Raw genomic sequence first — 26868 nt, 5'->3', positions numbered from 1 at the left:
GGTGGTGGTGGTGGTGGTGTGTGTGTGTGTGTGTGTGGGGGGGGGGGGGTCGTTGTCTTACACAGACTGCTGTTGTGATTTGGTTGAACCTCATTTTTCTGCCCAGGAGATTGCTTGTAAAACCAAATATAATATTTTAAAATGATAAAATGATAATATTTTATCATTTTAATGGTTTTCAAAACATTTAGCCTGCATTAATAATTAGCCAGCTGGTTAGCACTGGCACGTTTATAGAAGAAAAAATAGAAGCAACAGGCTGTAAAGAGAGAACAGCAACATTTACACTTTGACAAGTCTCCGTGAAGGTTTGGATGCACTTGTTCCAAACCCGGCTCTGTTCTCTGTGGGCTTTGTGGGAAGGAGAGAAGTTAAAGTTTTACAGCTTCCTTTCAGGTCAGCGGGCGGTGGGTGAGAGATACTGAGTGAAGTAACACTGTGAGACTAATGTTGGCTGTTTTCTCTTCTCTGGCACTGGCTTCAGTATTTCTCTTCACATTTTTACTCGTATATACTTACCCATTTATATTTTATTGTCATACAAGCGCAATCACAGGCAAGCCAGTGTTATGTATAATACCCATTTAGATTGCTTGCCTTCCTACATGTGCTAATAATGGCATTTATCTCCTTACAGAGGTGTTTTCCTGCATCAGCCCATCAGATCGTGATTGACTATTTATGGTCAGTTAATATAGATGATCACATTTACAATGAAAAAATCCTGGGCTGTCTGAACAACGGTGCTGAGACCGGTTAATCAGCCCGGCCCTGGCAGTTTGTGCATGTACACACATACGCTTTCATGTTGCAGCTGCAGCCTGCACACTGTGATGTGAGTGAAGCCAGAAGGATTACACAGAGTGGTGCGTCTCCAGTCACGACTCTGCTCTGACTCTGATGTGCAGTCTTCAAAGCCCTTATTGCCTTTTGGCCCTCTGCTTTTTCATCGGTCACCACTTACGGTCCTCGTATACGTATGATGTTGCTCTCTTGCTGCTGTGTCGTTACACTCTCGGTCACGATCTGCATTAGGATCGTGATCTTTCATCCCCTCTTCCACAAACTGATCGTGGAAAGCAACATTGGGTTATAGCAAATTAAGATTCCTGGAAGATGGAGTGGAGTAATGAAGTCACCAGCAATACAGTCAATTAAGTCAATTAGAGAGGCATCTGTGGTGGAACAGAGTGAAAATAGCCAACAGTTATTTTCAATTAATATCAGGTATTGTGATTATAAACTGATTAATTGCCTTGTCTATAAAATATGAGGGAAACAGTATAAGTCGGCGTAGCGGCCCATAATTGTTGTGGACAGGAAAAGTGTTCAAATCACCAGCTAAGCTCTGTTTTTATTCCAGCCCTCCATCCATTCTCTTAAACACCTGTCCAGCAAAGGCTCGACTTAAAGCAGATTAACCACCAGGACCTTAGAGGTCCAGGACTTAGTCATGGCCATAACTGTAGACTCTCACATGTACAGTCATGGCCATTTTCCCAAAAGGTTGATTCGGTTCATCTGGACGTTTTCAGTGGGAGAAACGTTTCGTCACTCATCCAGATGACTCCTTCAGTCTCAGCTGACTGCAGGTTTCCGACCTTATAAACAAGACATTTCCACAGTGAGTGAAACACACCGAACGAACAATGGGCACTGAAAACGTCCAGATGAAGAGAATCAACCTTTTGGGATTTACTTACCTGGATGATTGAGCGTGCATCAAGACCTATTAAGTAATCCACCCAAGAATCTGCTTAGATCAAGTGTTTGGTAGTTTTTTTAAATAATTTTATTTGATGTTAAAAAGAACATTTTATGCAAGCACATTTTCTGAAACAGAAGTATCTACTTTCCAATAAGTGTCAGACATGCAAGTCCACAATTCTCCAATTCTCACCGCGAATATGCAAAAACATTCTTTAAAACACGTCCTTGGACTGTGGGGGAAACTGGAGGACTGGCGAGATGTCACGCAGAGAGAGATTTTGATCACAGTCCATGTCCAATTAAAATCCATCTGAAAACTGGTTAAATGTGTCTCCCTCCTCTTTCTTCTTTCCTAATGCTTCAACTGTCTCTTTCCTAATTGCTCTTTCTATTTCTGTCTGTTCATCCCTCTACAGTGCGTGGAACCCCAGATGTCCACTGGGTGACAGGTCATTACATGACCGCGACTTTCCTAATGAGCCCATTAGTCGTTTCTGCCCTCTTCCTCAACATCCCCCAGTTCTTTTGCACCACTCGTTGAAACATTTCCAGTTCATCAAATCGTGTACTCTTTCTAACACCCCCGTCACCCCCTCGTTTCTCACCTCCCTGTACTTCAGCCATAACAAAGTGCACAGCTCCACCCAAAGGCCATGATGGCTGCTGTAGTTTGTAGTTACGTACTTTAACTAATGCGGATAACTTTATCCACATTTACAGAAAAAAATAGTTTGTTTAAAAGTAATCGTTGATTTCTAATATTATCTAATAAGTACTTGATCCCCCTATAACATAGCCAGGATTCAGGTTCCCACAGATTGGTGATTATAATCAGTTAATCAGTCACAAATACTCCTGATCTCAGTGCATAAAGCACATGGGTCCTCAGCCTCAGTGACTCCACCACTGCAAAATCAAAGGGCTGTCAGAGGACATCGGGGACAAGATTGTAGATCTGCACAAAAGTGAAATGGGCAGCAAGAAGCTTGGTGAAAGGGTGATAACTGTTGGTGTGATTATTTAGAAATGGAAGAAATATAAAACGACCATCAGTTGCCCTTCGTCTGGAGCTTAATATCTCGCCTCACGACGTGAGGATGTTCACGAGAAAGGTGCTGGATCATCCCAAAATGAACGGAAGGAGGAGCTTGTTACTGATCTGTCAGCTGTGAGCACAGTCACCAAAAATGCCATTAGTAACACTGCGCTGTAATAGAAATACAGTGTCTGCAAGATCAACACAGATGTGCAGACTTGTCTTACGTTTGCCAATGAAGCAGCAACCTAAAGACTTTAGAGTTTCTGCAAAGAGCAATGGGCCAAAATCCCTCCTGGTGACCAACTACAAGAAACACCTTACCACTGTGCTTGCCAACAAGGGTTTCTCCACCCAATACTAGGTCAGGCTTTGCTTTGGAATCAAATACTTATTTCCTCAATGACATACACATCGAGTTATTTGGTTTTTATGGATTTTCATTCTGTTGCTCTCCATTGAAACCAAACAAATGTAAAAAAATTAGTACAAATTGGCAAACAATTCAGCTACCTGGTCATGAGTATAGCTGAACAGGCTGAACTGGTCTTCAGTTTTGACTGTAGTCGGTCAGACTACCAAGCTGTTCTTAGACTTTCAATGCTGGTAAAAAACAACATGGGACATTTCTTGACATGTCTTTATCATCATAAGTTTGTGAAGTTTTGTCAGGTTTTTGCACATATGTTAAACGTTGGTTATTTAATTGGTGCAGAGGATACATGTAGAAGCACATCTGTACACATTTTAAGGCCATTCAAAGCAGCACTGAAAAAGTCATAAAATCTGAGAGGCCAGAACAAAGACCTGTCTGTAAGGCGGTCAGAATCAGGTCTATACGATGAAAGACTGATATTCAAAACAGGCCTGCAACTGTGCTCAACACAGACCCACTGACAATCTGTAGAGGTCAGCTTTTAATGGAAGATAACATCATCTATGAGGAGTATGGGACAACTGTAATAACTGGGAAACATCATCTCCATCATTAACCCTGTCAGGCCTGAGGCATCATCCGTAATAACCATAAACCCAGGTTATCAGACTATGTTCTTTTTGGATTTGGACAATTGTTTTTCTCAAGTCTTTGCAATCAAGAAAAAAAACAGTTTACGGCTGCACTGTAAACCCCAACAGTCTACCTGACTTATAAAGTTTGTGGATATAACAATTAAAATTCCTCACAAAGTTGAAACAACTTAAAACTTTTCTGTTCGGTTAACGATTCAAACAGTTATAATTGTACATGGCTTAGAAGTTAAGAGTAAATACTGCTTTCTTAATTATGATTTTTGAGTAAATGTTTTTTTCCGAGCTCCGCATGTGGACGTCATGACGTCATGACGTCTTCTCTCTAACCTGAACGACGTTGACAGAAAATTCTGTTCAATATGGCTGCCCTTCTCGAGCGACTGGAGAACACATTTGGAGAAACTTGTAAGTAAAACGGAACCTTCGTTATGTTTATTTTTTCCGTAAAAAAGCAAGTATATTAATATGTTGCAGCCAATAACTTGTTTTCGAATGCGCTGTTGTGTTAAAAAGCACAGACCCAGGTGGTGAATAGTTGTTCGCGGTTGTTCGCGCTCTTTTTCAAACATAGATTATGTCGTCAGTTTTACAGTTTTAACCGATTAAAACACAGTTTTACGAAGAATCACACATAAAGGGTCTTAGTGATATTTTAACGACCCCTTGCCAACGCAAGAAAGTTGGCGTTTTTACAACAGCAGCCTCATTGTTCGGCAGGTTTTTTTTTTTCTTCTCATTAGCATCATTCAAAAGTGACTTAGCTAGCAGTGGCAACTTCTATCTAAAACAATTGAAATATAGCAAGGTGTTGTATATTTAGTGTGCTGATAAGGTTTTCAATATTTTTATTTTTTCTTCCAAGGCTGAAGGCCAAAGACAAAAAGACAGAAGAAAAAAAAATTCAGACTGCAATTAATTTCAGGTGGAGACAGTAAACACAGGTGAGTTGAAAGATCTATTGAAGAAACCATTCATTAAGTCCCTTAAGGTGAAGATTTCATATATTGATAATGATAAAATTAACACAAATTAAAAGTTTCACTGATAAACACACAATTTTTCCTTGCTTTGAACCCCATGTTCTATATAGATCACAGCTCTGATCTGGAGAACACTATTTTAAAATACTGTGTAGGGTTTTTGTCAAATGATTAAGAAACAGACTCTCTGTCACAAGAGACAGAAAGGTTGTGTCTTAAAAGAAAAGTCTCCAAAATTTAGTAGAGTCTGATGTCATGCAGTTTCATAAACATGTATTCTCCCCAAAGAATGACACCTGAAAACTTTGCGTTAAATGAACTTTTCTTTTCCCTTTTTAGGAGGCGCCTGATATCAACGTGAAACGCACTGCAGTACTTCGTGCCCTTCCTGTATACCTGCGGGAGGAGGACCCAGAATTCTTTTAGACATGTAATGTAAGTGTATTTTTGCATTACTTAAATTCTGCCAGTAAGATAAAATGCTATGGATTTTTTTAAATACAATTTAATACCCTAGCAGCTACCAAATTGTACAAACAAAATACCCTCTCTGTAGAAAACCCACACACACACAGGTCAGGAGCAGGGCACAGGCGTATCACAGCACTATGGCTATGCTGCAGGTGGCCCAAAAACCAGGCTGAAGTCAAGATTTAGTTTCTTTTTGAGATAAAGTCATGAAATAAAAAATTACTTTTTTTTTTAGAAAAATAATAAAAATACAAATTATGTAATGCAAGAAGCTAGCACGTTAATGTACATTTTTCAAAAAAAGTAGAGTACCCTAACTCGTTACAAAGTAACCCACTACACTGCTGAATGTTTTGCTAGATTACAGGTCATGCTTGTCACATTCTCTCAAACCAACCTTACTTATTTAATTGGGGCGATCGTGGCTCAAGAGTTGGGAGTTCGCCTTGTAATCAGAAGGTTGCCGGTTCGAGCCCTGGCTCCGACAGTCTCGGTCGTTGTGTCCTTGGGCAAGACACTTCACCCGTTGCCTACTGGTGGTGGTCAGAGGGCCCGGTGGTGCCAGTGTCCGGCAGCCTCACCTCTGTCAGTGCGCCCCAGGGTGGCTGTGGCTACAATGTAGCTGCCATCACCAGTGTGTGAATGGGTGTGGATGACTGAATGTGTAAAGCGCTATACAAATACAGGCCATTTACCATTGATACTGTGTCTATTCCAGGCGGACGCATTGGATGAGTCGACCCTCATTGACACTTCAGTTGCCCTTCTCACTGTGGTTACCGACGGCGCTTCCCAGTCCAGTCCATTTTACTTCCTCAAGCATGGCTGTTTTGGTGAAAGGCGACTAGGTGATGCGTGATATTCCCAGATTTGCAAATGCATTTGCTTTATTGTTTGGCTTGATCTATGCTCTGCATTTAGACTACCCCAGGAAGCTGGTTCACACATTTGCCTTAGTCCAAAATATCTTCATGGGGCTTGATGACGGCAAACCCCTGAAACCCTGCCTACATGCTCTTAAGGAATATAAGGCAATGTTTGTTAGGACACGCACTCTGTTACTGAGCACTTTGTTTGAAGCACTTTAAGCACTTTAAGTTTACTACAGGCTTTGGGTGGATTTAACTCCATCAGTTTACCTAATTTTCCTATACTTGACTGCCTTATCTGGTTATTTGGAAGCTGATCATCTTTGTACCCATTTTAAAAAATTGTTTTTCATTTCTATTTAAAAAAAAGTGATTAGTATTTGACTTTTTGTTTTGCATTTTTGTGCATTTTGAGAAAGATGCAATTAGGACTGATGTCGTCCTTTGTGAGTTTATAAAAAGATAAATGTTCTACACAGAATTTATAATGCTCACTTTATGGTGCCGATGTCCATGTTAGTTGTTTTATAAAAACATTTGTGATGTTTTTAAATTTTCATGAAAAAATGTTAAATAAACAAAATGTAAAGTAACTGAATTTCCGTACTTTTTTTTTTTTTAGTAGTCTACACTCACAACATAAATATCTTTTAATTAATAATCAGATAATTTGAGTTTAGGTTGTAATATAATTGCATTGTGTTGCATCAAAATAATAAACTACAAGAAACACAAAAATATTGAAATTAAAGTATACAGTCTTTGAGTAAAGCTCAATTAATAAAATATAAAATATAATTTAAAATTTTTAGGTTAACAATAAATACAAATTTTGAGTACCCCATACTTAGAAGATATGAGTTTTTGTACTTAAATCTTTTGAGGTAATTAGTTTCCACAAAAGTTTTAAGTTCAGTCAACTTGTTCGGGTTTACAGTGTGCGTCCACACGTACACGGGCATTTTTTTCTATGCGTTTGGGCCTTTTGTCCACACGTAAACGGCGTTTCGAATCACTGAAAGAAGAGATTTTTAAAAACTCCTGCCAGGGTGCAGATTTTCGAAAACTCCGTCTTTGTGTTTACGTGTGTACAGAAAACAGAGATTTAGTCATGCGACGTCAAAGGTGTGCGCCTGTCTTGACGTCACGCTGTGCACCACGTTATTGCTAATGAATTTCTCCAATGGTGGACAAAATACTGTTGCTGTCAATCTGACCATCTGCAGTTTTTACACACAGTTACTGTCCCTCCATTTAGAAAGACAGAGGTCAGAGTGAACTTCAGACGTGGCTTCAGCACAGACACTCTCACAACCCAAATCCTGACGCCAACATTGGTTTTGGACGAGATCAGGTCGGTGGTCTTTCTTTACTCTTTCCCTCTCAGGCTTCCACAGTTCTGATTGGCCAACATTTCTACATGGTTAGGATTACATCGCCACCTGTTGCTTTAGCATGTTGACAGCGTTTGACTTAGTTTTTTGCATTTACATGTGAACAAAGATATTTTTTCAAAACTGCATGTGTGGACAGGATTTTTTTTTTCCCAAAAACATGGCACTGGTTAGGGTAAGGGGGAGATAGCACTCAGACCTCAGCATTAGAAGTCTCTCAGTACCGAGTCGTACATGACTTTTCTCTGGTGATAACTGCTCTGTAACAAAGGTACATGCTTTGCTCTGTAGGCCCCAAATAATCTCGTATGACGAGTCTCTATTCCCACTGCTGATTTCAGTTATGTATCCTTCTGTTGCTCTTTGGTTTTAATCAGTGGATTAGTGGAACGGTGCAATCCTGAATGGTGTTCTAGCACCTTAAATCTGACAGACAGGTTCTAATGCAAAACAGTAGCGAAAGAGTCAGTCTGTCATGTGCTGCATCCAGATGGTATCCCAGTGAGAGCAGTGAGATACTGGATCCTTGCAGGGCAGTCATAGTGCATACGTAAATAAATCCAGTCCCAGCACTCATATCTAGCACTAAAGACTGACAGCTACTGCTGAGTGAACAGAAGAGGAGTAACGTGTTTTAAGTGGCAGATAATTAGAATACGTTTCAAACAGCTCAATAAATATCAGCAAACACAAAAAGGTAGGGCTGCTCAATTAATCGAATTTTAATCTCGATTACGATCTGGGCTTTCGACAATCATTAAAAATGACCGAGCCGATTATCAGCCCCTCCCTCGTGGTTTACTCTCGCGCTGCTCCGTGTGGCAAATGGGTTGGCAGTCAGACGTGGATCAAGTAGACACAGTGTGTAAACTTTGCTACGGTGTAGCTGCACCACAGAGCAACACTGCAAAGTTCACTAAACATAGATGTTCACATTTTTCATTTATTTCTTATATTGCAAACATTTGCACTGTTACGGGTATTTGCACACTATTTTATATTATTTTTTAAAGTCATTATTCACTACACTGTTATTGTTAAATAAATATCGTCAAATAATCGAGATTTCAATGTCAGTGAAAATAATCGTGATTATCATTTTTGCCATAATCGAGCCGCCCTACAAAAAGGTCTCAGTGTGTGAGAAAGATGAAACTATCACACCAATATTTAATTATGGAAGATGTAGTATATACTGGAATTACAGCCATAACTATTACATTGTGGGGTCTTTACCTTGCTTTTAAGTTGTTATGATTTGGCGACATATAAATAAAACTGAATTGGAAACATAAATAAGAAAATATAAAACCTAAACCAAAATATCAAATATTTGAAAATGTTTTACTTTTCAGTTCATCAACTGGCAAAATTGAGGCAATAGGTTGCCAGTGTTTTAAGGTCCAGTGCAGCTGCTTTCAATAATCCGTCAAGTGTTGTGCCCCCCCCACAGCCAAATTCAGTATGTGTACACAGAGGTTACGAGAAGGTTTGATTTATTAGCATGTGTATTTATATTTTAAAGACAGTGTGAAAGCAGTTACATTTTAATATTAAAAACAAAATGTTCTGGTTTAATGTCAAGACAATTTCTTAGCATCTCTTTTTATAAACACATGCGCAGTGCCCAGTCCTGGGCACGATTTTCTTTTGAGATTTTGTGTGTTGAATGCACACACACACACACACACACACACACGGCTAATACGTATGACACCATAACAAGTAATGCTTTTCACAAAACAGAAATCACACTTTGCACAACTCGACTCCCCCATCCAGGAGGCTAATGAGGGAGAGTTATATTATCGGTCTGAAGGTTGTTTAGACGTTCTGGACTCCTACACATAGAAACGCACAGGATGTTTGTTGGCTAGTCTCACTGTGTGGTTGGAGTTGACTGTTGTATAACTATGTCTATGTATAACTGCAGTAGATACCAGGGCTGACACCAGCTCCCACTGAAATTCTTTGGTCAGCCAAGCTGAATGGCTCATTAATATCAATGCAAGGAAAGGAAGAGGAAGTGCACTAAAGAAATGTCTTTGCATCAAGTTTCCTTCTCTCTAATGAGCTCTGGGTCTTGTGGAGGGGATGGAGGAGGACCCAACAAGAGTCCCGACAGGCCACTTAAACACAATGGGTACTTTGTGCATCAACTCTTCAAGTATTTCTGTTTTCATTTGTATCAGAAAGGTCAGTCACACAAGATGTCAGCTGCTGCTTTAGGGATGGTATCATCTATGAATCTTCTCTATGGTCTTTCTCTTTTTCTCCGGCGTGACAGCTTCATACTCGATATCCCTCCTCAGTCTAACGTTATCTCCAAACCCCTTTGATGCACTCATTTCCACTCTTGTCCATCCTGGTCTTCCTGTCTTTTTGTCATTGCCACCGACTCCATACATCAGAGCAGGTCCCACAATCATCCTGCCTATACTGGTCACCTCTCTCGTGCACCGTCCTCTGCCTTTAGCGGCTGACCCCAGGTTTTTAAACTCGTCCACCTTCACTGCCTCACCTATTTGCATCTTCACCGGCTCATCTGCCCCCCCTCTCGTTCAATTGCATGCATTCTGTCTCGCGTCTACTTTCATTTCTCTTTTATCTGGTGCATAACTCAACCAGAACAGATGCCCGATGTACTTTCACCCCCACCCCTGTATCTTCCCTCAGCATCGTCTTGCTGTGTCCGACCTTCTCTATACTTCTCCATCAACACTCTCACAGTAAACATCACATCTGTAGTGCTTCTTCTCAGAACGACACCATGGTGCTGCTTGCTGATCGTCACCTTTCCTCTTAACCTCGCTTGAACTACTCTTTCCCATATCTTCATGGCACATCATCTTTATCCCTCTGTAGTTACTACAACTCTTCACATCAGCCTTGTTGATGAACGTCTCCTTTCTTCTGCCTCATATTCAGTTCACTGTACGTCTTTGCCACCTCTCTCTTTGCTGTACACGCAGCCTCCCAGTAGCTCTTCTCTACTTTAGCTCCCCGGCTATCACACCTTTCAATGCTAACCTCTTCCTTCCCTTCACTTTCCCGTACTTCTTCATTCCACCACCGAGTCTGCTTGTCTTCTCTTCTCTGTCCAAAGGATACATCAAACACCTTCTTGGCAGTTTCCATAAAAATTAAATAATTATGAAATACATATTCTTTGTTTGGTTAATAGTCCCTCTCCACCAAAATAACAAAGTGCTTCCTGTTGGCTTTTAATAATAAAAACAGTGGCCTTCATCAGTAGATGTTAACAGAGCCTCGTGACTCATTCATTTGCAGAGATCATTACTTATCATTACCACCTGACCTTTTACCTTTCACCTTTCCTGAGAACCCCTGAGCTGTAGAGGTTACGTCACTTATTTAGCCTGTGGGCTTTCAGCCCAGGAGTGATGAGATGAACATGACAGGGTCTGACCAGGCCGCTCGACTCTACAGACTCTATGTAACATTTGCAGCAGTTTAGGACATTACAGTGAAGAGGGAGCATCTGCACCGGATTATATTACCAACTGCTTATACACTGGAATATTTTAGCTGCATGAAGAAAGTGAAATGTCCTCAGTCTCTGTAACAGTAAGGCATAGGTGTGCATGTGCATCTCACGACACACTCCATGAGCTGGCATATTATAAGCACGCTCTCTCTCTGCCTCTCGCTCACATACACACATTAACACATTTGCGCATCTGTGGGCCGAGCGCACATTAAAGGTGCAACAGGGTCAAATAGTAATTTCCTTGATGGGGTCGTGTGGGCACACAGCAGATTTGTACAGTCAGTAACAGCCACTTGTGTCACAAAACTTCATGCAAACATCAGAGAGGAAGCTGACGCGTACACTACAGTAGCGGCGCATAGAAAACAGGTTTCAGTGCAGTGTGTGGGTCGAAGACAATTTTCAAATCATTTTTGTGTGAGATATAAGCAGCAAAATCGTGAGGACACTACTGTGAAAATCTTTAGCCAGCTCTCATTTCTTTAGTTTTTCATTAATTTAATCATTAATTTATTGAAACATGTCCAGATGTAAAAGCAAAAGCAGAGTTTGCACGATCCCAACAAGATTGGACATTAATATTTGGTAAGACCACCTTTATTCTTCAACATGATCTGAACGGCCTAGCTGAGCTTTCTTGCAATTTCTTTCAAAAATCTTCAGGAAGAGTTCTGTCAGTCGCCTCAAGGTGCTTTATATTGTGAGGTAGACCCTACAACAATACATACAGAGAAAAACCCAACAATCATATGACCCCCTATGAGCAGCACTTTGGTGACAGTGGGAAGGAAAAACTCCCTTTTAACAGGAAGAAACCTCCAGCAGAACCAGGCTCAGGGAGGGGCGGGGCCATCTGCTGTGAGAGAAGGAAGACAGGATAAAGAACAAACCCACTGAATTTCAGTTCTTATATAATTTGGAATACCTCAGCCTTTTCCCTGTTTCTCATCCTTTAGAATGACTTGCTGATGGACACCCTTCCTATGAGACCAACTGTGTCAGGTCCTATTTTTGAAGGATATCACTTTCACATACTGTTCATCTGCTGCAGAGAGTTTGTTTTTGTTTAGGCCTGAAACATCTTTGGTTTTTATTGGTAGATTCAACTAAAGAAACAGCCTGACACTAACAAAGAGCCTAAAGATATCGCTTAGAATCAGTTTTTGAGCTCTAACTAACTATGTGGCCACTGGTGTCAAATTAAAGCCAGTTCCATTTATTTTAATGAGTGCTAAACCCCCAAATATGTAAATATGATTACATCACATTTCCACCAAGGCTGGCTTGAAAACAATCCGGACTGCTGTGTGCCGCTGCTAAGGTCTAACAAAAATAATTACTCTTCCTTAAAGATCTGCTTTATTAAATAAAAGAGAAACCACACACTTGCACTGTCCAAGCCCATATATCTAATAAGCAACCGTTTCAACCATCAGCAGCTCCAGATAACGTTATGAGATGCTTCAGGCTCTGTCTAAAATCACTTGAGCAGATTTTAGAGACACTGACTGATCACATCATGCATTTGGCTCTAAGAAATTAATTAGAGTAGCATAGTTACTGCTGTGCTTCCCTTTTATTGCCACCATTCATTTACGGTGACGGGAATAAACGGGAAAAATAGACTCGAACAAAAGTAAAACTTTCCGCTACATTCATAGAAACCACTGCAGTGCAGTTAGCATAAAACAGGCTTTTAAAGAATAACAGCTTGATATAAATTGTTACTGATGGGATGTCAAAATCCCAAATATACCAGTCATTGAGAAATGCAGCTCAGAATACGGGTAAGGTTTTTAAAAAGGAAGCTAAGAAACGTTTTTTCCTACTCTCCTACTTCAGATCTATCGATTCACTTATTTTTCTAAAACTACACACCAGTTATTATGTAACAGGCCACAATGTTTTAAATAAAACCATCTATGTTACTGTGTAAAAGTTCCTTTACTTTTAATCTCATCTGCTCGATTAGTCGAGTTCACTTAGCTTTGTTGAGTTAGCAGCGCAGCGCTGCCGAGACTTTAGCGCCTGTTTCAACAACGTCATTCCAGCCCAGCAGTGACAGGTGAGAGACCTCGCCTCTGGGTGCTGTCTTGAAGAGTTATGATTAAAACTAAGGCTGACAGTTTAATTTCCACAGCGCCCTCTTCTCACATCAGCAGTTAGAAGGACATGCACTCCCACAGCTTGGATGAGGTCAAACATGGTTCTGGCTGTTCTGAAGACAAATGTTGGATCAAGTGAAGACGGTGGATGAGAAATTTGCATGATCCAGTGTGTGTGCACCAACATTAGAGAACAGGCTGCTATTATCTTTAAATGTCAGCACATCTCAGAGAAATGATCTGGTTTCAGCAGTTCGTCCTTCCCAGCAGTACGCTCTGTGCTGAAGCAGCTCGACCTCGAAAAGGAAGAAGCACGTACATGTGCAGCAACATCATGTAGTTACTGCCTGGTTTACTTTGGCACAGGAAATGAGGATCATTTAGTGGCTGGAAAAAACTAGAAAGTTTAAAAATCTATCAACACAACGTTTCAAAAATTGACCTTCCTTCATTTTAAACATGACAATAGCTGTAATTCCTCCCTGGCCTTTAAGGTCGGGTCCTTTCGCACCTCTGGACGTGCAAATCTGAGCACTCGGCCAGACTCGGCGTTCATGTCAAGGATTATTGAGAACGCTGCAATGGCAGTGTTTCACTCAGCAGCCGTTCTTCCTTCTCTTTGCCAACATGAAAGTAAGGTGGATGTGTCGCTGACGTATGAAAGGACATTGGAAATTTTCAAATGACAAGTGATTAGAGCAGGTTTCATGGAGCACTGAAGAGTGCAGCATTTTTAAAGTGTGGGCTGCAAAACTCTGACCGCAGGTTGTAAACAGAACATTTTAATGACGCATTCTCATACTTCAGGCTGCTTCCCTTCTTTAACACAGCCACACTCTCTACTTTAAAGCTTTCCCCGCACGTGACTGAAAACTGTCTCAATGTCAAAAACGACTTTATTGTCGCACTAAAGGTTGAATCAGTTCTGATACATGAGAAGACTTTACACTTTAACATGTGGGCTAAAGGAGTCAGGGATGATCTCCTGAAAATCAGCTGCCTGTGGCTGAGGAGGAACAACACTGCATCATCCATAATACTGAGGAATTCTAACTGAGACTCTACAGAATAACCAGACTGGATTAACTGGATTGAACAATCCTCCTATGAATCCAAAAGGACGGATTCACAGTTTTATCATGAAGACTTCTGGTCCTCGTCAGTCAGTGATAATCCTGTGGACGTGGGGCTTAATGCAAACTAATAAGAATAAAGGAGAAGAAATCGATAGTGCCAAGGTTACTTAAGGCTGAACAACCAGCATGTGCAGTCTGAGTCACTTCTCTTATACTACAGCGTTCCCCCACTGTGCACCTGACAGCAGTGCCACTCGTGTTATCACTGGTGTCGCTGCTTGTGTGGGTGTGGAAAGGATGATCTTATTACTACATCTTAAGTCAAAGAGGTGGTTCTTTGGTTCGGTCAACAAAGCGGACAAGCAGCTGACGTGCGATCCAGACACCTGGGGAATTTTACCAGCAGGCAGCTGTCAGTCCTCAGGCATCATCTAGGCTGAACCGTGGCCATCCATCGAGACGCCGACTACTTAGTTTCATTTGAGAAAATTCAACTTTTAATTAAAAAAAAGCCTTTTCTTTTCATTTCAGTCTCTGTAAAGCATTTATAATAATAAAGGTTAAAGTAGCATATATATGAAATATCATTTTTCTTACACATATAGATGCGTGAGGAGGGGGACAGGACAAATGGACAGGAGAGCAGAGGGGGAGAGAAATGTGACAGGAGATGAGACAGCGTGCAGGTTACAGTTACTGAGGCTGAGAAGACATGAAGAGATGGAAATACGCTCAGGGAGCATCCGTTTAGGGGGAAAAGCTCTGCCAGATGAGGAATAACTGGATGAATGAATGGCAGCCAGCAAGCCACCAGGTAACACCCAGTGGACACACGATTTCTGATATGTTTAAAAGAAAGAGTGACGTCCATATACAGACTCCTGCTCTTGGGTTTAGATTTTATCTGCTGTTCATATTCAGGGAGACAGAGAACCGTGGAAACAAGGATTTCCGATAGGACAGACCAGAAACACCTCGCCTGAACATCCTAAATGACTCTCCTGATGTGAAGGAGTAGCACCGTGACCCCCACCCCCCTAAAATACCCCACCTACCCTTGAGATGAATCTCATTTCCACTGCTTGTATCTGCAGAATTATTAGTCCCACTATGAACATGTATTTTTTTAAATACATATTTCACAAATGCTCTGAACCACAGCAAATGATTTCTGATCCTTGTCTCACAAGCTGCTCTTCTGGCACAGACCTTGGTCTTCAGTTCACAGGTCGGGTTTTGTGCAGGCCAGTCAGTAAGACTCACTTTGGTCTTCTGGAGGTAGTTCTTCATCAGGAGTGACGGATGTTTTGGGTCAGAGAATAAAGCAACGACCCAGACTTATCAGAAGTCTCTACGTTTTCTGTTATATTTGGACATTTAATTAAATAGTCAGAGGCCAAAACCTCTTTGGCAGCATTTGTCATATTCAGATAAAATTTTAAAACGCATGTATTTTATTCGAGTTATGGTGCAGTTATATATCTTTATCCCAAGAAAGAGAAGCTTTGGCTGTGAGATCGGTGACTTGGCTGATCTGCAGCTATAGGCGGAGGCAGCTTTGTAACCAGCATGGAAGCTGTGACTCATACAGTACTGCAAGCTCAACAAGCCGGTCAGGAGGGGCAACCCCCCTGTGTCCGGCCACACACACACTTGCACACAGACAGGCTTAGAAAGCTTGGGTTTTGTACAGCCTCTCTATGAAATTAGGTTTCCATTATCTCCATTGTGATTACTAACGTTCCACTGAGACAGCAGCACAGTCACAGTGACGTCAAAGGAAGTCCTTGATGGAGAAGCAGCATTAAGTCACCTGGTAAGGAGTTCAACAAGTTTGAGTGTGTGTGTGTGTGTGTGTGTGTGTGTGTGTGTGTGTGTGTGTGTGAGTGAGAGAGAGGCACTGATGGGAAGGGTGATGCTAAATTATGTTTAGTGAGAACATTTTACAGGAGGGAATGAAAATTATATTGACGTGAAAATGTGTCATCACCGCAGCAATTACAGTTTTGATCAAATCCAGACAATCACTATAAGTCGATGCAACATCCTGTGAAGACACACAACTGTACATGTGGTGGAAAACGAGAGAAAAGGAAGAGTACTCACTGCAGAGAGCGATGATGTGGCTGCTGTCTTCGTGGACAAACTTCTTAGTCACTGCTTCCTCCATAATCTGCTTCACCTGCACACAGAAGAGCCGGAGTGACTCTGTGCTAAGAGTCATTGTCTTTAACCTTAACCTTAGAGATGGTAGCTGCATCCAGTCTCACAGTCAAGCTAATCTGCATCGGTTTTACATAAAAGCTACTGTCACAGGAACTGAACACACACACAATGTTTTTCTATGGAACGTAAATTACCCCATTACCAGATATCTATCTATCAATCGATCGATCGAGAGAGAGAAAGAACAACATCGGAGATCTTTGTCCAGAAGAGTCCCAGGAACAGCTAGGATACTGAGCAGGACCGTCAAGCTCCCAGGCCTCTGGTAGAGGACCCGAGTTTGAAGGATGGACCACCCACAGGGGCGAGAGGGGAATTGTTTTTGAAAATATATATAAATAAGAGTGACGCAGTCTCCCCTTCAAATTGTGACACGTAGGAATAACAGCTCTGACAATCTCACCCAAACATCCGCACTGCTGACTTCCAATTAATATCTTGGCATCCTGGAAACATTCAAATGAGTCTTTCTGCTGCTATCTGTTGTGTCTCTGGGGAGGAGAGCCTGAGCGAGTTCAGCAACACTGACTCAATCTGCCGTTCGCTTGTCCAAGTTCGCTCTCTCCAAAAAATTAATTGCAGTCGGTAATTAATCCAGGACGTGTCTGGCACCTCCGCCTGGTTTGGGTCTAATTGATAAACAGAATGGATTTAATTGCTTGTGTGGTTGTGTTATAATGAAGCTCTTACTACAATATCGTTCTTTCGCTCATAACCTTTTCCCTGTATTGTGGAGGAGTGGGAGGTTGTTAAGATTTTAGTAAGGGAGGGGCTAAATCGCTCGATTTGGAGAGCCACAAAAACAAACAGCTGCTATAGACTTGTTGTTCCTGAAAAGAAGAATATGAGGAAGAACCTTCAGTTTAAAACAGCTCCAAACTTTCCTTTTTGCTAAAGCGTATAGTTAGGGCTGGATCAGGTGACCCTGAATCCTCCCTTAGTTGTAGGCTGCTGGGGGATTCCCATGATGCACTGGGTGTTTCTTCTTCACTCACTATGTGTTAACAGACCTCTCTGCACTGCATCATATCTGTTATTAATCTCTGTCTCTCTTCCACAGCATGTCTTTATCCTGCCTTCTCTCTCCCCAACCAATCACAGCAGATGGCCCCGCCCCTCCCTGAGCCTGGTTCTGCTGGAGGTTTCTTCCTGTTAAAAGGGAGTTTTTCCTTCCCACTGTCGCCAAAGTGCTGCTCATAGGGGGTCATATGATTGTTGGGTTTTCTCTGTGTGTAATATTCTAGGATCTACTGTACAATATAAAGCACCTTGAGGCGACTGTTGTTGTGTGATTGTGATTTGGTGCTGTATAAATAACATTGAAATGAGCTGAACAGTCGACAGGTTAAACTGGTCACAAAGAGCTTATACGAGGCTGCACTGAAAACCTGCAAATACAAATAGTCACTAAGAGGTGTTGAGCCTGTGAAAAATTATTTTCTGCATCAGGGTTAAATTTGTACTTGTTAAATAAAACTTCAGTGTGGTAAAAATACATTTTTATTAACTGCTGGCGAAGCAAACAGCAGTTTCTACTAGTAGTCTTATAGTATTATAGTAGTACTGCTGGGCTCTGGGGTCATTCCCTTAAAGGAAAGAAGCAATTTTTCATAAAAATCAAACTTCCTAATGACGGAGCCTGTTATGTTACCAGATGGACACATGCCAGTAGCCCACAGATCCAGTCAAACTGGCTCTTTACCATTCCTGTCTCAGCGTAACAGTCAGTCATAGATGCCACAAGGAAAAACAAGGAAATGTCGTGGCATTTGAAGGTCAGAGTGGCAAACACTGAGTCATCTGTTAACACATATTCTAAATATTATATTTCTGCGATTACAGCAATACCTTTAATGAAAACAAAATGCTATTTTCAGTCTACCACCAAATACCGCTCAGTTATAAAGGCTTCACTATTACCTGCTCCTGTATTTGGCAGGTACATTTCCAGTCAGTATGCTAAAAGATCCATGACTCAGAAGCTTGAATTAACAGAACATGTACACAGAGACAGGAGCAGACCCCATGAGTCAGGTTAGGGGAACTTTCTCCTTCTCATCCAGTTTTATAGATGTGCAAGTAGACCATATATTCATGCAGAGAGCAGCTCCACCCACACCAGCAGCTCCACAGAGCGGGATCGATACCTTCACCTGGTGGGACTATGAAACTAACAAGTTTAATTAGTTCTAGTTGTCAGTGATTACACAGCCTTGCAGTGAGCTCTAGTAGCTTTAGCTGCATTTATTGGCTTTAGCTTAAAGATGACGTTCCTGCATTAATAAGCATGCACTTCCAGGGACAACGTTGAAGACAAACTCACTGTGTTTGGGGTTTTGTGTCGTTAATGGCTGAGCAGAGTTGGGTGATTCTGACACACTTCTACGAATCCTGAAGCTAATGCTTTCTGGGAGGAATGGAGAAAGGAGCTCATTAGCCCCCCTCTGTTACATAAGGAGACGTTTAATTTTCCCTTTATCTCATGTTCGTGACTAAACAAACAACCGAACACCAACAGTTTGTTTGTGCTCACCACCAAGAACCATGCTCCTGATGCAAATGTGCTCCACACAGTGGAAAATACAGTAAGTGACGGGACTGTGCAGCAGACAGTTTGCTAATTCAGGCTGTTTCTCGTCCACCCAGGGTGGTACTGAGTTTATGATTAAGGGAAGAGTAATCAGGGCTTGTTCACTTCCTGAGGTGAGTCAGTTTATCGGAGCACCAGCCTCTTTGGTTTGTGATAAATAACAATATTAAAGCATTTTTGTGCCACCTTTAAACGTGCTTCACTATTTTAAATGACCGTAAGGTGACAGCCGAGAATTTCACATTAATTTGTCACATTTTCAGCTCATCACTTTGTAATTAGCGTGAAGCACGGCGCTCTTCTCTGAAAGGTAAACAACAGCGGCACGGGTGCGCGCTTTTAGATACGAGTCTGGCTCATTAACGGCGGCACAGGTGTTTCCACTTCCTGCTGATTAGACCCGTGTCTAAGAGTGGAACACGGGCAGCGCTGTGACGGGAATTACTCTCGACTTTAACACAAATAATTAGGTTGAATGGATACTGAAGCCCGAGCAGCTCAGTCGCCATTGTTAGTTTTTATCAATTACAAGTTTGTGCTACTGTGAAAAATACCTCCGACCCAGGTGGGATCTTTGCTGCCCCAACAGGTGGAGGAGGCAATGACAGCCTGTCTCTATTAGGTCACTTGTGTGTTTGATAAAGGTGCACCATGTGTGACTTTTAAAACAGCGCACTGCAAAAATTAGGATGGTGTTAACTGCTCGCTCGTTTGTCAGCTCTCTCCGCTCGTCCCGTCTCCGTATCAGGTGGGAATTTAGAGGAAGCGCCTTGCTTTGAGATAATGCAGAAATTACAATGTTGTCCAAAATAAGTGTGATTGTGATTTTTGCAATAATCTCAGAGCCTCACGTGTGTTTCTTAGATTCGTTTCACAGTTGGAAAACCAGCCACACTGACTTTATCTAATCCTGGGTGGATGTTCAATTTGATGGCTTATAAAAACTGTAATAAATGACTGTTTATGTGTTTGTTTGTTTTTAAGACTTTTGGTTTCAAAACTGAGCGTCCATGTTGTTGAAGAAGCCTCTAACTCAGGGGTGGGGGGGCCACAGCAGAGACACCGTCATTAATGAGGTCATAAGCAATGCCCTCGTAACACTGGTGGTGGCAGAGGGAGGCTGAAGGATGAGTTGGTGGACTTCATTTGTCCTCACTCATAATGCAGTTGTTGACCTGATGCTGCTTTTCACAGATACTATGACGCTGAGATAACTCTCTCCTTAAAGAGACATATCCTGTATCAAACCAATACCTCTGATATTCCTGTAAAGAAAACGTAATTAGCGTTTACCCTTAAGAGTATAAAATATCAAGTAGATGTCTGTGTAGTTTTACGAGCTGCTTTGGCTTTGAAGCTCTCGTAGCAGCAGCCATAAAATAAGATTGTTACAGGAAGAAATTATTTGGTTCTGGAGAAAGTGTCAGTCTGAGGGAAACGTTACCCAACACTCTATTTTGTAGGGGTGGGGGAAAAAATCGATACTGTGCAGTGTCGTGATATTTTGTTTGCTAATAATGTATCGATACAGCGACAGCAGAAATCGATATTTTGTTACAAAAAAGGTTTTTGTGCTCTGACTTCAGAGCATGTTGATCCTTTTTCTGAGCAAGAATCCTGACATTCCTTCACTGTCCAAATGTGTTTAACTTGTTTTTGGCAGCAATAAACATGACAGTTTACTTATTTTAATTTAAGACATGTTTTATTTTAATTAAGTTTAAAACTTTTTTATTTAATGTAAAATTATATTTTGTTTTAATTTACTTTCAAATTCTTCAGTTGCTGAAGGGGCTGCATAGTTTTCATAAATTGCATAGTTCAGAATAGCTATAATTGTACCAGATGGTTGCATTCAGTTAAGTTGGACTAGACTGTAATACAAACCGTTCAGTTTGTCAACAATAAAACTGAAATGAGAGAAAGACTGAGTGTGAGACTTTGATATTAGATAAAATGAATATTGATAAAGTTTACCTTTATGTACAGAATCTGAATATCGCAAAATATTTTAAAAAATTGCGATAATATCATATTGTGGGATGTATGGTGATTCCCACCTCTACTATTTTGTAATGCTAGAATATTTCTTCAGAGAAGAAACTATTTAATGCTGTTACACAGCAGCATCCAAGGCTACCCAGTGTAGTACGTAAAGGAAATGAAAGCCAACTTCCAACACTACGTCACAGTATTGATGTTGGTCATGTGACAGTTTCCTGATCTTGAAGATGATTTTCCATTTTCTGTGAGCAGCTGGGGAACTACTCATGAAGAGCTTTTACAACTATGCAACTTTTCATGGGTGGAGTGTGTGTGTGTGTGTGTGTGTGTGTGTGTGTGTGTGTGTGTGTGTGTGCGCACATGCATTTCACCCGGCTCTCTGCTTCTTCTAAAGAGAGCCTTTATTTCTATCACAGAGTAAACGCGACGGCCAACATGTGCAGAGCTGTTACACTGACACGTGTAAACACTACAGTATTTAATCACTCATATCAGCAAGCATGGCTACAGTTACATGAGGGTAACAGTTCAGTACAGCTACATGCACATGCACTGTACCTGAGCTGAATTGAGTATGAAACACTCGATTCAGCTCAGGTTTGAGTGAAGTATCTTTTACTGCAGCAGGAAAACAGAAAAACCCAGGATACTATATTTTAAGCACACAGAGCCTCTTTCATATACTTTGATTTGTTATCTGACTAGTTAAGAAACTGCTAGAAAAGCTCTGTGTTTAGAGGGAAATTAATTTCCTCCAAAAATCTTCTATGTTGTGGAGACAGAGAAAAGTATTGATCTACAGGACGACTAAGCTGCTTCTGGAACCACCAGAAAACTACGACAGATTTTATAAAAGGAGAAGGATGCGTAAGGAAACAGGTGACTACAGAAAGGCACTTTTTGACTCGGTATAAGAGACCACCTGACAGGGCCGCCTCACTGCTGAGATATTAATCGCCAACTGATGCAATTTAACTTCTTTGGGAGCTGCACAGGCTTTCAGTTGCCAAGCAATAGTGAGCGAACAGAGTGCCGCTTAAAGAGACAGAGCTTTAACGCAGGAGCCAGTCAGCCCCGTTCAAACCAGGCTCTCTCAACACAGCTGAATTTGCCATGCTTTAAAACATCCTGAGACAGTGACGGGCGTGCCATGGATGAACTCTGGGATAATCGTGTATACCAAAGATATACAGAACATGAAGAGTTAGAGCAGTTAGAGCATATGGCAAAAACAGATAACTGATGCTTTCTTAAGCAACAGCATCTCCTTCACGTGAGGGCACATCAATCCTAGTCTAAAGTTAAAAGATCTGCATTTAATTGACAGAAAACAGGAACTGGTGTGTATGAAAAAAAGAAACTGACAATAACCCCTGTGTTTGAGAAGCACTACGCTGAAGAAGCAGATGGTCCAATATTACATGTTGAACAGATCTCAGAAACAGGACCACCTCATCACATGTAGAGAGGATTTTAATACAACTTAAATTATTTCAAAATTCAAATACAAAGACACTCCACCGAGACACCGAGGCGTTGTTTAAATGTTAACAGCCAGCATGCATTAACAATTGATGCTACTGCAGCACAAGACAGTGACCGGAGGTGTATTTGAAGACGCAGCTCGGCATATCAACACACACCTGTCAGTGGCTCAGTCACCCAAGACTGCAACAGTCTTTTCCTTTTCCCACGTGGTCTGTGTTTAGTAGACGCAGACCCCACCACCTACAGTCATCCTGAGAACTGGAGCTATTTTGAGCCTGAGGCGATGCTATGACTCAATTATTTAAGACTCAAACCTGTAGGTGACTCTGGAATAGCTGGAGGAGAACACAAGTGTTTAGCCTAGATATTCAAAATTAGTCTTGCACCTCAGACTGCACAGGAGCTATTTTAACCATTTCCCAGTATGTATGACAGGCAGGAGAAACACCCTTCAACCACGTAATTAATACTGATGTTTTACAGTTTGTCCACCAGAGGGCACTCTGCAACCTCCCTTTGCTGGCAACACAAAGACAGAGAGTAAAGTATTCAATGACTTCTAACAATAAAAAAGGATATTTTTAAACTGCACTCATATATACAACACATTACAAGTGTTAGGAAAATCTGTTTATTATTGTGGGTCTGAAAAAAATAAACCAACAAATCACATGTTTTAAAATCACTAAATATTAATATTGGCCTTAAAAATCCTGTCAATCAATCTATAATAATGATAAAACTGCGTATGTTCATGTTTAATGTTACTTGTTTGAAATACAGGTTTATCAGCCCAGAATTCTGCATCCTGACTGGACATGAAGAGAAAAGGTAACACACTGTTAAGTGGTCAACACAGAATGAAAGAAACAGCTACAGGAATAATGATCATATTTAGGTCTCACTGCTAGGTCTGTTGATTCAAACATAATGTGCATGCTGTCAGCAGGCCATCAGCATTTAGCATCTTTAGTCAGTTGTAAAAGGAAGATGAAAAGTGTGGTGAGGTTTGCACAATGGCTCCAAATGTCCAACTCAGCTGCAGCTTTTATTCCCTTAAAGTAAAAGTGTTTCCATTTTCTGCTTTCGTCTTCTTTTAGATGCAGCAGTGATATTAATCCACTAAACCACAATCTTCAGTCAATGTATCTGAATACTGGCGCAAACATGACAACTCAACTATATCAAGTCATTCGCTGCCTAAAGCGAAGCAGTGACGGAGAACTAATGAGGTACTGTTTGATGAACAGGATACTTTAACTCACAGCACAGAGAGCACTGATTAGGTAATCCCCCCACCTCTTCGCTCTATCAGATTTTTGGCCTGTTATTTTTAGCCTGACCTTTCTTCTCCATTATAATGGCAGGAGCTTCATGCTCAGACTGAGGTACAAGCAGTGAGCCACACCTCGCCACATCCAGCCTCCTAAGAGGCTGCTTTTGGTTTTTACTGACATTTCATCTGCAGGGAAATATCTCCAGTTGTAGCTTTCAGCATGAGGATTACAAAGAGAGTGGGTAGAAAGGTTAAAGGGGTAATGATTTATTCCTCATTGGGGAGATGTGAGACATTCATCATCAGGAAGAGAAAAAGCCTGTAGCACAGCGTGCACCGTGGATGTTAGTGCTGCTGGTAGATGCCGCGGCTTATCACTTAAAACACGAGGTTTGTAATGCAATCCTCCTGGAGGGCTCGCTTATGATTGGATGCAAATTACGTACATCATCATGTCGATACAAACAGTTTGGAAAATAAGGGGTTCCTCCTCCCCACTTCTGCCAAATGTTTGATGATCGTTAGCTGTCAGATCATTAGGCAAAATACTTGATATCATTTAAACATGTAATTACCCCAGATTGGGCTTTCACAGACAGCCACGCCACATTTTAAAAAGCCTTCATGTGTACTCGAAAGTGGAATTACTGTGGACAAAAACAGACATGCTAACATATTTGAAATATCCAGCTTCGTAACGTAACAGTAATAAACACGAAGCAAAGAAAACAGGCATTTTATCACTGACGGAGTGCAGGTGGATGAGGACTGATGGTGCATTTATTGAACTGTTTGGCAACTTGAACTTGTGACGCTGACAGCTGAGCCCCACACAGCACGAACACGGTCCCCTTCCACCCCAAACACCCCCCTCTCTGTGGGCATTTTTGAGTCCAATAAAGTAATAGAGTACTGATGTGCAGCTCGGCAGGCCGTCACGTGTGAGCGCCTACCTCTCGTTTGACGTTCCATAGTAATTTCTCCTTGTATTCTTCCTCCGTGCAGCCCTCCATGTCCGCGGTGTTCTTCACGACGCGTCTGTATGTCCCCGTCACGCTCCGTGCGCTCCGCTCGGCCTTTCCGAAGCGCTCTCCTTTTATTTCTTGGTTCCTTCTTCCTTGGTTCAGCAGGACTCTGACGCAGCCGAGCAGCTTGACGGCGACGTCAGAGGATCCGCCTTCCTCGCGTTACTGATCAATGGAAGCGCAAGAAAGGAGGAAAACAATCACTGGAGCCCACAGCATCCAGCCCCTCCTCAACCCGCCGCCTGCAGCCACTCAGCATCCAACACACCAACCTGTAGAGCCTCGAGTTATTTATAGCATATTCTGTGGAAACGTGTGAAAATGCTGCTCCGGCTCAGTCGATGTTTGCAGCTTGTAAATCCCCCCACTTTATGTTTGTCTGGAGCAAACGCCTCCGCACAGCTTTCCACCGGGACTCCGGTGCCGTGAACGTGGAGTGAGGTCGTTAGGTGCAGTATTCCTTCTGTCTTTATCCACACGCTGATAGGCACAGGAGGGGGCAGCATCTGATTACAGCACATGTGGACAGCGCAGTCGCCTCTGATGCCAGGTCGGCCAGATGCAAAATGAATGACGTCACGGTAACGTGACGCACAGTAATCTCTAGTGGAGACCCCGTCATGAAACTTTGTGTTTGTGCCTCCGTGTGGACTGAGTGTGCACCTGCAGCACGACGTTTCACGTGAATGTGACAGTAAAGTCAACTCGACATGCAGCAAATGCTTGCTGCGTGTAAGTGACGTTAGAGGATGTCAGAGGTGCTTTTTACAGCACGGACTGCATCTCTGCAACGGACTCGGGGATTGCTTCAGAAGTGCCTTTAAATCTTTTCCACGTCGTGTTGACTCTTATTCTGGCTCAGCTGGTTTCTGCTCTGAGAGCTGCCTGAACTACACGCGTGGGAGTGTGCGCCTTCACAAATAAGCCGCCATTAGTAACGACCTTGGCTCGCTCTTTTGTCCGTGGCGTGTAACAGGTGGCAGGATGGGCCTGCCGTTCATGTCAGGGTCAAAGCTTCCTGTCTGCTCCTGCTAGCATAAGTACTGGCACGAAAGAGATGCCACGTATGTGGAGCTGATCTCTTCCCAAAGTCATCATCAATATTGTTACACCAGCACTAACGGAAAGATGACTCTTCATTATGTCCAGATTGGGGAATTCATTACTAGCACTAACGCAGCTTCAGCAAACATCGCAGCCTCTGCCTAACAGAGAGCTGCGAATGCAAACCGACAGCTGTCATTGTCCGAGCAGTGCAACTCCGAGAAAAGAAAACGTGTTTGCTTCTTTTCACAACATACTGACACGCTGCAGCTCCTGCGCGCATCATGGCGTGCACAGTTTCATCATTTCAAAACTCCCAGAAACCACAACTTCCATTGATTTGACCCACAATGAATAAATGTGGCTCAGTCCGGGACCCGGAACAGCCTCGACGGACAGTAACACAGGTACAGATGAGGATTAGGGCCACTGGGAACTAATAAATGGGGGGGTTGGATTCCGTTTTGTTTTTTTCAGAATTGTGACTTTTTTTCCTCAAAACAGCCCCCCCCCCCCCCCCCCCCTTTGTGTCCCCCCCCCTAGCCCCAATCCTCTTCCATGAGATACACGCCTTAGAATGAAAATGATGAATTTGTCTTGGAGATTTTCTCTAAGTAGGAGAAAAATTGTTTTAGTGCTTATCACCCCCCCCCCCAAATTTTTTTTTAAAAATTTCTCTACAATTTCCTGAACAAGCACAGTTCAGCACGTCGATGAATGCAGATGAGATTGGAACATTCTGGGAATGTACCAATGCAGAGCCTTTCCTTGGAGCGGGCTAGTTTGTTGAACCCGTTGAGATCAAGAATCATCCTGAAATTGGACCTTTCCATCCTGGAGCAGCTGTCATGCGTGGATCCAGATCCCTGCCAGTGTGAAGTGGAACAACTTTTTCCTCTACAGTGAGCTTATCTGTTTACATTTGAACTCCTTCATCAATGCCTGTTTGACTGCTGTCATCATAATCAGCGCTTCCTTATAAGAGAACTGAGTATAATTTTATATCAGCTGCCAAATGCCCCGTCCTACCT

General features: G+C 42.0%; 1 protein-coding gene and 1 long non-coding RNA gene across 4 annotated transcripts in view; one reads left to right on the top strand and one right to left on the bottom strand.

Moving 5' to 3' along the window:
* Positions 1–25336, bottom strand: part of sgsm2 (small G protein signaling modulator 2) — a 111011-nt gene extending 85675 nt beyond the window's left edge. The window contains exons 1-2 of one of the 3 annotated variants that reach the window (XM_086260566.1): positions 24722–25336; positions 16291–16366 (exon numbers count right to left, since the gene is read on the bottom strand). In XM_086260566.1, the coding sequence (XP_086116692.1) occupies positions 16291–16366; positions 24722–24781 (136 nt within the window). In that variant the 5' untranslated portion in view covers positions 24782–25336. The remainder of the gene's footprint in view (positions 1–16290; positions 16367–24721) is intronic. The other 2 variants (XM_086260564.1, XM_086260567.1) reach the window with 2 other exon arrangements.
* On the top strand, positions 3889–6477 carry LOC147313858 (uncharacterized). Its single transcript, XR_015124816.1, has 4 exons — positions 3889–4183; positions 4641–4719; positions 5098–5193; positions 5948–6477. It is a non-coding gene; the product is annotated as an uncharacterized LOC147313858 (long non-coding RNA).
* Positions 25337–26868: the final 1532 nt, after the last annotated feature.

This window comes from Aulonocara sp. 'chitande type north' Nkhata Bay, linkage group LG14 (genome assembly GCF_057382095.1).
Source record: "Aulonocara sp. 'chitande type north' Nkhata Bay isolate Kocher_YH1m ecotype deep benthic linkage group LG14, A_spYH_male_GT1.1, whole genome shotgun sequence".
Lineage (NCBI taxonomy): Eukaryota > Metazoa > Chordata > Actinopteri > Cichliformes > Cichlidae > Aulonocara > Aulonocara sp. 'chitande type north' Nkhata Bay.
The sequence above is the reverse complement of the archived record's forward strand: the minus strand, read 5'-3'. Positions and strand labels throughout refer to the sequence as shown.